Here is a 13,055-nt window from a genome sequence, read left to right on the forward strand (position 1 = left end):
TCTACACTGGCACAGATGCTCTTACGTAAAAGCACATCTCTTGAGCAAAGGCACATGCCAGTGTAGATGCCCTCTTCTGGAAGAGTTTTTGCACAAGAACTCTTCCGCAAAAGAGTTCTTGCACAAAATCATGCCAATGTAGACGTAGCCTTGGACTAATGACATATTAGAGGACAGTATATCTGCTTATAGGGCCATTATCACTGTCTTCTCTAAGCACTTCCCCAACATTAAATGAATTAATTCTTACACCACTCCTTTGAGGTAGGAAAGTACTTACATTGGTATTTCTCGCCAAGTATTGCCAACAATTTTTTAATAATTTCGTCCAACACTTTAATGAAAAGTAAAATCAAAGACCTACAAAACATACAGTGTTACATTGTCAGGGCTTCATCTTTCAGACTAAACCACAGATAAAGTGTCTCCCAGATAACACTTTAAGTTAAGATGGAAATAACTTGAAAGTTTTCTATTGTGGAAGAAAACAAGTGTTCACTCTGCATTTATAAGCAACAAGTAGCCAGAGACAGTTTATTTGAGCAATATTGCAAGGGAAGCCTGATTCGGACGGGGGACCTCCCCGCCCCCCCGGGCAGATCTTCAAATACAAACAGTTATGAAGCAGCTTATATACTTTCCCATTACATGCGACAATGGGTAGACAATTATCTCTTAGTTCCTCCCAGATTCTACCTTATCTTCAAGGTTCTCACTGGAGTCAGCATCCCATCCTTATCTCCGTATAGAGGGGAAGGCAGCGTCTTATTACAGCTCTCGTGTTGTCAAGAGTCAGAATTAGCCTGACTCTTGCTCTCTTGCTAACAAGACTAAGATGGCTGCACACAAATTCCCTTATTCCTGACTCCACACTATCTTTAGACACATAGTATCTGCTTTACATAACAGATGCACACACATCTGGAGTACAGAAAAGTAAATAAAACTTTAATAGAAAACCGAGTAAGTTAATAATTATACATAGAACTCTTGGAAAAAAACCCTAAAGACAGAATTTTGGTTAGATGTTGCAATTGTGAACTTTGAGAAGTATATCAGCATCCTTTTCCATCCCTAATTTCTGATTGAGTGAATCAAGCTGATAAACGAGTTAATTTAAAATTAAATGTAAGTGAGCTCTTCATAGCATCGGTCTCAAGATCCTGTATGATAATTGTTGAGAAAGTGATGACAAGCTGCAATTCAGAATGAACACACACACACACACAGAGGTAGCAGGACCTTCTGTTTTGTGATCCTATCTATTATGTCAAGTCTTTGTGACAATTTCCTTAGCTGTAAACTGGAAGATAATGCCCACCTTGGTAGGTGTTATGATGAAAAGTTAATGTTTATAAAGGGTGCTGAAGATGTAAGATTGCTATGTAGATATGCTATATAGATGTAAAACCCATGAAAATCAATATGCAGCATTTTGTTGTCATCTGCAGATTCTGGATCAGTAGTAGTGTTAACAACTAGGTAGCATGTATCAGAGGGGTAGCCGTGTTAGTCTGAATCTGCAAAAGCGACGAGGAGTCCTGTGGCACCTTATAGACTAACTGAAGTGTAGGAGCATAAGCTTTCGTGGGCAAAGACCCACTTCGTCAGAAGTGGGTCTTTGCCCACGAAAGCTTATGCTCCTACACTTCAGTTAGTCTATATGGTGCCACAGGACTCCTCGTCGCTTTAACTAGGTAGCATGAGATTTTCAAAAGCATCTAATTGATTCAGACATTCAGTTCGGCCCAACTGAGTTTCACTGAGACTTGGGCACTGTTCACTTTTCACCTTTGAAAATCCCAGCACTCATTATTTTAAGATGAAAGAATAAAAAACAAAAACAGGATACTAAAGACTTGATATTTTTGTTCTGATGTATTATAAACCAATTAAATAGTGAAACAGAAAATCTCAACATTTCCCTTTATTTGAAGTTCCATAAAAATACAGAAATCACTGCAAAGTAGGTCATGTATAAAACCAGTATAAAGCTATTTTCTCTACAAGTAGGAAAAAAAGGAGCTTTCCATTAAAAAATCATGCTTGGAGTGAAATACAAGTCTATACCATAGACTTTAAAAATTAAACCCAGAGATATAGACCTCAGTTCAGCAAGGTACTTAAGCATGTGCCAAAATTAAGCACATGAGTATTTTCACTGACTTAAATAGAACTACCCACTTGCTCAAATTTGGCATGCTTACATACCCTTTGCTGAACAGAGTCCATAGTTCTCATTTTCATATTCCCCCCTCCTATTTATACATAATACAAGTTACAGTTTTGAATTGCTTTCTATACATTTTTTGGTATTTTCCCCTCCTGTTTCCAATACCTCTCTGTTCAAAAACATTTCAGGCAGAAAATAATATGGTGCTACATAGCAATACAATCACATGAATATTTGATTAGAATTAAAGTGAAACTGAAAAGTAATAATCAGAATCACATCCTGGCTCTGCAGTTGAAGGCCCCAGTCCTTCACACACTTATACACGTGCTTCATTTAACCACTAAGAGCAGTCCCATATATTTCACAGGTAAAAGTGTATGCAAGTGTAGGGCCTTAATACATAGATATGAAATGGTAATTAACAATACTCATAATATTTTTACTGTCATAACAATGCCAAAAGACATTATGGTGCTTTTCCCCTATTCATAGCACCTTGTACCTTGAATTTTTGTTTAAAATCTATTTGGGTTTTCCCAAATTTCATAAAAATAAATATTTACACACTCAGATATATACATTACTTTCCCTTTCTTGTAATGAGTAACTGTGTTTTACCTTTTTCCAACATTTAAATATCAAGACAAAAAATGAAATGATTAACTGGAAGTTCTATACAAATTGTAGTGAGCACCCTCTTTTCTCACCAAAGATAAGCATGCAGCATTAAAGTCAGCAGGAATTTAAGCACTGACTTCAGTGGAAGCAAAATCTGGCTCTTGATGCCAAATTGCAATTTGCACCTCCAATTTTGTGTCTGCAATTTCACAACACAATTTAGGTGACTTACCTAATTGCATCTGCAAACCAGGTCCTAAACTGTCTAAGTCATCTCAATTATGTCTAACAGTAGTCCTACATCTTTGCTCACAGTGGTAGAAAGAGGGAAAGCTGTGCTTGTTTCATATGTTATTTAGTGACCAATAAAAGTTAGCAAAATATGGATGATTAAATGCTTATGTGCATTACATCAAACCTGGTGCTCTGCAGGCATCTCAGCTGTCTTGCTACTTACTCTACAAACTCTGCGCCAAGGTGCAAGTACTGCTTTGAATGATATGAAATGCTGATAGGTATCCTCCCTGTGAGTTCCATAAGCAGCATTTCTGGGAACACAACAGGTTTGGCTGCTTGGCAGGCCTTAGCCTTTTTTTTTTTTTTTTTTGGCCTAACGTGTTGCACATTTTAAAGGAGAAAGAGAAAGAAGATCTCCACAGACAAGATCCACAAATTATTTAAAAGGCTTGAGGAAACATTGCAACACAAATTCTCATTTGTAAAGGCACATTTTTCTTGGTACTTGGACTGGAATCACTGCAGGGAAATTTTCCTTTTGATTTTACAATGTAAGCATTACACCATAACTACAACCAAAATTCACAGACACAAGATGGAAATTATTTTTTTCAAGGCAACTTGTTCAACAGTTTTATCTTTTCAAGTTTAGTTATTTTCAAGGCTGTGGTATTAAAATATTCCTTAAAAGGTAAATATGTAAATGAAAGGTGGGAGAAGAAATCAAAATTCAGATTAGATGTCAAAATATCTGGTCTCCTACATGAGGTGTACATATGGCATACCTATTGGTTCTTTGGAATACATTCTGAAGAACAGGTATGAGGCAGTGTGCACCTCACAGAAACATGTGAGGACTAAATCTCACAGTATCTGACTCAAAGTATTTCTGAAAATACTGACAAATTCCGCCATTTGTAAAATTTGCTGCAGCCTGCGATATACAGTCCCTCACCTCTGTCAGGAAAAGTTGTTTCTGGTCCTTTTAGATGAAAGGGAATGAAATTGATGACTAAGTTCCAGAGCTCCTCCAAGATACTTTATGAACTGTTTGTCTCCTATCTTCTAGACCAGTGGTCCCCAACCTTTTGAGGTTGTCGCGCGCCAGGGGGCGTGGCGGTTCGCCTGCCGGGCACCAGGGGGCGGGGACACTTGCGCGCCCGGGAGCGCCCCCCCCCATAGCCGCATGCCTGGGGGCGGCCCCCCCCCATAGCCGCATGCCCGGTGCTGGGGCCCCCCCATAGCCACGCGCCAGGGGCCGGTGCCCCTCCCCGCAAGTGCCGCGCGCCCGGGGCCGGCGCTCCCCCCCCCCGCAAGTGGTCCCCAACCATGATGCTCCCTGAAAGCGGCGCGTCATGTGCCCGGGGCCAGGCCAGCCCCAGGCCAGCGGGGGCACCGTGTTGGGAACCATGGTTCTAGACATTTAGTTTAACAATATTTTTTGTTGATCATTAGAGACCTTTCTGGCTTTTTAAGTATATCGTACTCTGCACGTGGGTAATGGGCTTAGCTCTCACCAATCAATGTGAAGAATTATACAGTGGTAGAGAGGAAGAAACAAGGAAACATTATTCCTATTAACTGTCTAACTAAGAACTTTGTAAAGTGAGCTGTTTTTTCCCCAGCTCATATTTCTTATTTACAGAAACTGCTGTAAGAAAATCCATGTCATTTTTCAAAGCACAAGGAAGTTGATTTCTTGAGATACTAAGAAGTGAAGAAGTTGGATTGAAGAAGTGGATTGTACCCATGAAAGCTCATGAAACCATCCACGTTTTGCTAGTATTTAAGGTGCTGCTAGACTATTTGTTGTTTTTTAAATTTTTCCAGTTACAGACTAACTCAGTTACCCCTCTGAAGCTTAAGAAGTGAAAGTTGTGGCTGATCCAGATATAAATGATGCCTAGCAGAGCTGTCTGAGAATTACATATATTATGAGCGTGTATACTGTACAGTGCTGTATTTTGTGATATTTGAAGACTTACCGAGGGTAGAAGAATCCTCCAAACCTAAGCCTGTTTGGTTAAGTAGGGGGTCTGTGATTAGTATATGCTCCTGCCTTCCAGGTCCAGAGAGGGTGGTCTGTCCTCTAATGTTTTGCATCCCTGAAATCTGAGCTGGAGTTGTGTAACTAGCCTGCAGCCCGGAGGTGGGTGTCACCAAGTTTTCAGTTATCACCACATTCTGCCCTTCTGATAAATTGGGAATGCTTAGCGAGCCCTTTAGATTTGAACTAGGTACAAGCAGTCTCTCCCTCTCCCTTACAACAACATACTGTGAATCAGGGAAGTCGGGAACTTTTAAGACTCCAGGCATAGTATCATCTGACCTAATCAGCCTTTCGGTTACCCTAACGTTATGTCTATTTGACAAATCAGGGATGTCTAACATGCCCTGCAAACCAGAAGCAGGAGCAAGCACTCTTTCTGTTACAAGAATGTTCTCCTTATATTGAGGATCAAGGACGATGGTGGTGGGTTGCGTTGTAGGGCCAGTCGCATAGGATGTTTCTGTCATTATAACATTGCTATTAGCCAAGGGATCAGCAGGAAGCCTAGCTTGTTGCAGGCCTGCCCTAGGGGCATAAGGTGTTTCAGTGAATGCCTTCCGTGTCACAGTTTCTGAACCTACACCATTTACTCTATGCACAGGCTCAGGTGGTTGGAAGCTAGGGTCGAAAGAATAGGTATGTTCTGAATTGAAAGCACTTTGCTGATCTAAAAATTGTGGCAAGGCATTGTTAAGATGCAAACCTGACTCATTCACTGCTGGCCTAGTATTCCTGTCTTTCAACACATGGGAACTATGCTGGCTGACTTCCACCTCTGCACGTTTGCCCAGGCAGATATCTGCTAGGGTCTTAAATTTATCTCCTAAATCATCCAGAAAACGGTCATCCAAGTCATCCTCAATAAAGCTGCAGCAGCCAATAGACCCAGGTGGGGAGTCTCCTTCTTCCTGACAGTAAAGCAAGAGACAGTCTTTCGCTAGCTGAGCTTCATCTTCACCAGCAAAAGTGTCAGCTTTCTAAAACAAAGGAAACAAAAGCTGTTACCAATGTTGTTTCAAAACGTTATAGGCACATTACCAACTTAAAAAAAAAACAGCTGAATTTTTACTGAAATATTTTTTACTCGCTATTATTATCTAAAGCTATTTCTAGACAAGGGGGGGACCTTTTTGGGGGCTGAGGGCTGCACACCCACAGAAAAATCAGTCGGGGGCCACACACAATTGAGAAGCAAAAAAACCCCCCAAACAAAGCCTCACTGATGTGGCCTCGACCGAGAAGGAGAAAGATACTCACCACATTTGCACACTAGAGCTCCAGCTCGACAGGAGGTAAGCGGGGGAGCTGGAGCACCAGCATGGACTCCCCAATGCTGGTGGGGGGAGCCACAAGACTCAGGGGCCTGATCCAGGCAAGCCAGGGGTCACATCCAGCCCGTGAACCTTAGGTTCCCCTTCCCAGTCCAAATGACGAGCTACGGGTGTGATTGCCCCGCTAACATACACATACTTGCACTAGATCTTATTGTTCTAGGATGAGTATAAATAGCCATGTAGCCATGGTAGCATGAGTAGCGACAGTGGTGTCATGGCTGAGCTGTGCCAATGACAAACTTGCCTGAAACCGGTGGGTATGTACTTGGCACAGCTACCCATGCTACCATGGCGACACTGCTCTTTACTTTCATTCTAGGTAGGGAAGAGCTAGTACCCATAAGTGTGCATGAGCAGAGGAATCATAAGCCCTAGCTTGTAGTACAGATATTCCCTCAATGTATTATAACTGAAAGCCAGTAGAAGAAAAGAAGATTTCTGTCTTTTTCAATTTGCATAGATGGCACAGTTGGTGCCAGTCAAGTTGCTGATTCCTGTTTGTATGTGGGTATTTCATACAGCAATAGATGGTGGGGAGAAAAAAAATGTAAAAGAAATAGAAAAATTTGATTAAACCCACAGAAATTATCAGTGGGGTTGAGAGACAGTAGCTGAAACCAGTTTGTATTTATTATGGAATGATTTAATGTTGTCCGTGCCCTTAAAAATATTTCAGTTTTTTAAGTAAATCAACTATTATTATACTGGTGTCCATTTAGGCTCTTCCTCATCTCCTCAAAAACATATCCCTTCATTCTTTTGCAGATTTGCTAGAAAAATAAATTGGTACTGTTCCTCACTGATTACTGATGTATTCAAGTCATTTCTGAGGTGTAATCACTGGAATTGGAAAGCAATGCATTCTGGTTTAAATGTGTAGCATTTGTATACTACTAGCAGGGGGTGGCCTGTGGATGTAGGCAACCTCAGTAGTTGCCTACGGTGCCGCGTTTAACGCAGTGCCCAATTATGACGTCATGCCATTGAGGGCTATGGAGGCGGGGGCGCCATTCGCGCATTCCGCCTAGGGCGCCAGTTGCTGGCAGCTCTCCTCGAGCCACACCTGACCACTAGAGACCTGATCCTTCGAAGACTTAAGAAGGTGTGTAACTTTACTTGTGACAATTCTCCTACTGAAGCCAAAATTACACCCATGGTTATGTGTTTTGCTGGATTGGGGCCCAGGAAGAAATGGCAGATAAGACTGTGAAGACAAAATTTCTTTTAAAACAAAATGTGTATCAGATAAACAATCCTGATAAAATATGTTTAGGTTTGAAATAGAACTAACAGCCTTTGACAATTTGCTCCCACAAGATTTCTTTGTTTTAAAACAATAACATCAATATGTGAATAGTCTCAAACAAGGTTCTTACGTCATTGAAGTAATCTCTCAAAAATTCTTCATTTATGGCCCCTTCAATTCCCATCGCCATGGTTCCTCCAGCTCCCATTGTCGTGACCCCGCCAGGTCCCATCGCCATGGTTCCTCCAGCTCCCATTGGCGTGACCCCGCCAGGTCCCATCATCGTGGCCCTGCCAGCGCCCATCGTTGTGGCCCCGCCAGCGCCCATCCTTGTGGCCCCGCCAGCTCCATAGTCTGCACCAGAAAGGAATCTTTGCTCTTCCCATCTCCTATTGATGATAGAATTAGCATGGTGTTCTTTGATATGGGATACAGAACTGCTTCCTCCTGATCCAACTGCCTCTACTGCTGCTCCTCCACTGCGTCCCTTTGCTTCTGAAATGCTCAATGGGGGGGGAGCAATGAAGCTTAGGGGTGCCTGAAACAACAATTAAAATACAATGTGAAATGTGCTCTGTGCTGCGCATGGAATTCTCTAAGCAGTTGTGCTAGGATGAGTCCAGGAGGGAGGGAGTTGGCATGATTGTTTCAATGAGCTGTTACAAAAGTGCCTTGTGGGCCTGAACCTATACTCATGAAAAAGGGCATGGCCTTTATGATTTGTGTAGCCAAAGAAGCTTATAAAAGCCAGTTTAGGGATATATGGTATCATCCTCCGTTAAAACCAATGATAGGGAAGTAAGAAACATTGTGAACTTGCTGGAATTTCCTCTGGCAAAAATTTTCCAAATACTCGTTTCAGTGAGAAAGGAGAGTGATCTCACGCCACACCTTAAGCCCTCAGATCCTATAGCCTCTGCAGGCCCCTCTGTGATGCTGCCTGGCTGTCTTCTCTCCCATGGCAGCTTGGACATATTGCTATTTCCCAAGGAGGATGCAGGCTCTAAGGAGAAACTCATGCCCAGTGATTCCGCCTGGGTATTTACCAGTTCCAGGAGAGAATATGCCCATGTTAGTAATTACTTACTGGTCCTGCACCAACCCACCTGAGCCTCAGCCTCCTGTAATTGACAAACTGGGGCTTGCATGCCAAGTACTCACTGTTACCCTCACTTTCTCCTCCTTTCCAATTTAGTTAAATCATACTTGCGCCCCTCCATACATCATCTTTTGTCTGCTGCATTAACACACCCACAGATTGGAACTGACACTTCTCCCCTTACAAATGCAAATATTTAACTCTTTTGTGGTTTGTATATTGGAAGCACCAGTACTTCTCCATCCCTACTTTCTGTTTAGCAAAACAGCAACATCATGGCAGATGTGGCAATTTCTTGCAATAAATACAGTCAAACCTAAATAAATACATAGATTTAAATCTCCCAGTGTGTATAATTCTACGGCAAAGGTGAGCAATAATTTTAGACAGGGGGCCACTTCACACATTTTTGACCCTTACTGGCCTGGGGGTGGGACAGCATGTGAAGTCTTTGCCTCTGCCCTCCCCAGAGAGAACCACGAGCTGTTCTGAACAGGTGGTGGTTCCCTCTAGACACTCGCCCCCTTGCAGGGCAGGAGGAGACTTTGCGAGCTCTCCCCACCCCTAGGCAAATCAGGGCTGGGGGGCGTGAGGAGCGCACAAAGTCTCTTGCTTCATGCCCCCGGCCTGCAAGGCAGGACATCCGCGGGCTGGATCCAACTACTTGGCGGACCAGATCTGGCCCGTGGAGGCCTCTTTGCCTGCCCTGTTCTTTGGGGTAGGGCGATCACAGCTCTTCCAGGAATTAAGAACAGAGGGATGATTAGGCAAAGTCACTGAAGATGTAACACATCCCTAGAAGTACCAACACCTGCAAAGGCTAGCACATACTGGTTCAAAGTGAATTCTCCAGAGTCCAACAAAGGGCTTCTGAATAAATAGCCTGAGTTTAAATTGAGTCTTAAGGCCTTATTTCTGGTCCACCAAACAGACAGGACCTTTTGTCCAAGGTAGACGGGTGTGAGGATTGGGGGAAGGTGCCCAATCATTGCAGAAGGGTTTGAAGGAGTGACTTTTACCAGAGCCACTACTGGAGTTATGTGAGGAAGGGTGGTGAACTCTGGTACACTTATTAGCAGGGGTCGACAAATTATGGAAAACCCTACTCACCAGACAAAAAAGGGACTCGCCACCCTCCCCCACAAAAAATGTTTTTTTAATGGCATAAATTCCTAATAAGAATAAGAACAGTAATTACTAATAAGTTAATAATAAATATCACCCAAGTTATTAATAAATATCTTATAAACCTCTACCTTTTCTCTCTGCTTCCATGTCTCCTCCTCTTGCTCCATCAGCTCCCCTGGTGCCTGCTGCCCCCCCCAACCCATCAACCTCCTCTGGTGTCCTGACTCTTGCCCTTCTCACTGCCATCAGCCTTCCTGAGACCTGCACCCCTACGCCAGCCCTTCTCTCCCCCCTGTGCCCACTCCTCCAGTAGCCCTACTCTGATCATGTGAGCTACCCCTCCTCATCCCCTCTTCTAACACCTCCCTCTACACACTTGCCCTGCCTCTCTCCTCTGGTGCTGGTCCCTCCTCTGCAGGGCTATGTCTAGACTGCAAGCCTCTTTCGAAAGAGGCTCTTTCGAAAGATACTTTCGAAAGAGCCTCTTTCGAAAGAGAGCGTCTAGACTGCACGCGGAATTTCGAAAAAGCAAGCCGCTTTTTCGAAAGAAAGCACCCAGTGAGTCTGGATGCTCTCTTTCTAAAAAGCCTGTTTGCTTTCAAGAACGCCTTCTTTCGAAAGAGCACTTTCGAAAGAAGGCGTTCTTCCTCGTGGAATTAGGTTTACCACCGTCGAAAGAAAAGCCGCATTCTTTCGATTTAATTTCGAAAGAACGCGGCTGCAGTCTAGACGCAGGTGAAGTTTTTTTCGAAAAAAGGCTACTTTTTTCAGAAAAAACCCTGAGTCTGGACACAGCCCAGGTGTCTACCCTTCTGCTTCACCCCCAGAATCCTTTGGCATCTGCACCTTCCCTTAGCCCTGCACCCTCCTGGTGCCTCCCCCTTCCCTCACTGCTCCTACCCCCTTTTTCCCTGATACCCACCCCCTCACTACCCTCTGCCCCCATTCTCCTCATGCCCCTGTGCCCTCACACATGCCTTGCTCCATCCCCGCCTTCCTCATGCCCACCCCTTCTTTCAAGCCTTCTCCCAGCACCACCTCCTCCCCCCTCTAGCCCACAGTGCCCTTACCCTCTCCTCTCCCAGCATCACCCTGTCCCCCTCCCACTGACACCTCTCCTCCTGCCCTTTTCCTCATTGTCTGCACTTGGCCCCCTGGCATTTGTCTCTCCTGCACCCCTGTCCCTTGGTGCCTTCCCCTTTCTTCTTCTTCTTCTCCTGACCTCCTTCCCTCCCCTCCCCTCCGCACAAGCCCCTTCCCCATATTTTTCCTCTCCCCACAGCCCAGCCCAGCCCCTTCCCCTCCCCCTCTCCCAGGGCCAGCTCTAGGTTTTTTGCTGCCCCAAGCAAAACATTTTTGGCTGCCCCCCCTTTTTTTGTCGTCTTTTACACGTTTGCATTTTACAATGGGGTTTTTTTTGTTTTGTTTTTGTCCCGGCATTTTAGCCCCATAAATAGCAAATAGAATTTTCATTCTTTTTTTTCCATAAAGGCAAAGGCGCTTCAAGTGAACTCCCCCTTTCGCTTCCTGCTGGGTCACAGCAGCTTTTTCCCTGCCCTGTCCAGCCCCTCCCTGTAGACAAGCACCCTTCACTCCTGACCCACAGGGGGAGCAGGGTGCAGGGACAGCAGAGAGCCAGAGGGGTGCAGGGAACAGTGGGGGGATATGGAGGTGGCACAGGGAATGGGAGGCACAGAGCCAGACGGACGCAGCTATCGGGAGGAGCAGGGTGAGGTGGAGGCACGGGTAATGGGACGTGGGGAACGGGAGGGGCAGAGGGATCGGGGTCTAGGGGCAGTGCAGGGAATGGGCAGCACAGAGCTGGGGGGGCATGGATCAGGGGGAGCAGGGGCGGCGAGCCCTGTAAATGTACATGCTTAGGGAAAGCTTGTGGTAACTTGTAACTGTGAGCAACTGCAACCAGACACAGCTTTTGGGGAGAAAACAAAGCACAGACACAGTATTGGTTGGGAACGATGAAGACTAGAAAAAAACCTGTTAGGAGGAAGAAAGGGAAGGAGATGCAGGTTTTCACTCAGGAGAGATGATAGCTGGGGAGCCAGAAACCTGAGGGAAAAATACAGTGCAATTGCCCTGAACTGTGAGAATCACTATTTGCTTGACTATTTTGCTTTTCTTTTCCTTTGCAGTGTAGACACTACGGCTACGTCTAGACTGCAAGCCTCTTTTGAAAGATACTTTTGAAAAAGCCTATTTCAAAAAAGAGCGTCTAGACTACAACCAGTATTTTCAAAAAAGCAAGCTGCTTTTTCCAGAGAGAGCACCCAGGCAGTCTTGATACTCTTTCAAAAAAGCAGTTTGCATTACATGGTGCCTTTTTTTGAAAGAGCGCTTTCGAAAAAAGGCATTCTTCCTTGTAAAACGAGATTTTCATGGTTGAAAAAACTGCTGTGTTCTTTTGATTTACTTTCTAAAGAACGCAGCAGCAGTCTAGATGCAGGGGAAGTTTTTTCGAAAAAAGGCCACTTCTAAAAAAACCCCAAAACCCCTGTAGTCTAGATACACCCATTGGTTGATATTTCCAGAGTGGCATATTGAATTTAGTCACACATACTTTTTAATTAATTTATGTTAGCATGTGCCTAAATACCATGCACTATTTTGAAATCTCAACCACAATCTAAAACCAACTCCAAATGAGAAATTGAAATACTTAGCTTAAAAAAGAGAAATAATATATGACTAAAGTAAACTTGCCTTGTTTTCAGGTACTGCCCCTTCATTGTTCCATTTACGTAATATCTCTTCACTATTGTCAGGTATTGCTGTAAATCCTTTAGCACCTGATCCATGACGGCACAACAGCAATAGGAGTGGTACAACTGTAGGGGAGCAGAAAGGATCATTAGACATTGATAACTAGAGCATAAACCACCTTTAGGTAACTATGTGTAGTTAAACAAAAGGAAAAAAATATGTAGCATTTTAAAGACTAACAAGATGGCTTATTAGGTAATAAGCTCATTACCTAATAAACCATCTTGTTAGTCTTTAAAGTGCTACATATTTTTTCCTTTTGTTTTACCAAGATCAGACTAACATGGCTACCTCTCTATTTCTGTTTGTAGTTAGTTAAGCAATAAACCCCTGTACCATGTGTGGGCATGCACACAGTTTTCAGAAATTCAGCAATTTAATGCAGAGGT

General features: G+C 43.8%; 1 protein-coding gene across 1 annotated transcript in view; it reads right to left on the reverse strand.

Moving 5' to 3' along the window:
- Positions 1-1,912: 1,912 nt before the first annotated feature.
- Positions 1,913-13,055, reverse strand: part of DSG2 (desmoglein 2) — a 43,532-nt gene continuing 32,389 nt past the window's right edge. Inside the window, exons 13-15 of the mRNA XM_025180007.2 lie at positions 12,607-12,731; positions 7,792-8,199; positions 1,913-6,058 (exon numbers count right to left, since the gene is read on the reverse strand). Coding sequence (XP_025035792.2) covers positions 4,964-6,058; positions 7,792-8,199; positions 12,607-12,731 — 1,628 coding nt within the window. The 3' untranslated portion in view covers positions 1,913-4,963. The remainder of the gene's footprint in view (positions 6,059-7,791; positions 8,200-12,606; positions 12,732-13,055) is intronic.

This window comes from Pelodiscus sinensis, chromosome 2, assembly GCF_049634645.1.
Source record: "Pelodiscus sinensis isolate JC-2024 chromosome 2, ASM4963464v1, whole genome shotgun sequence".
Lineage (NCBI taxonomy): Eukaryota > Metazoa > Chordata > Testudines > Trionychidae > Pelodiscus > Pelodiscus sinensis.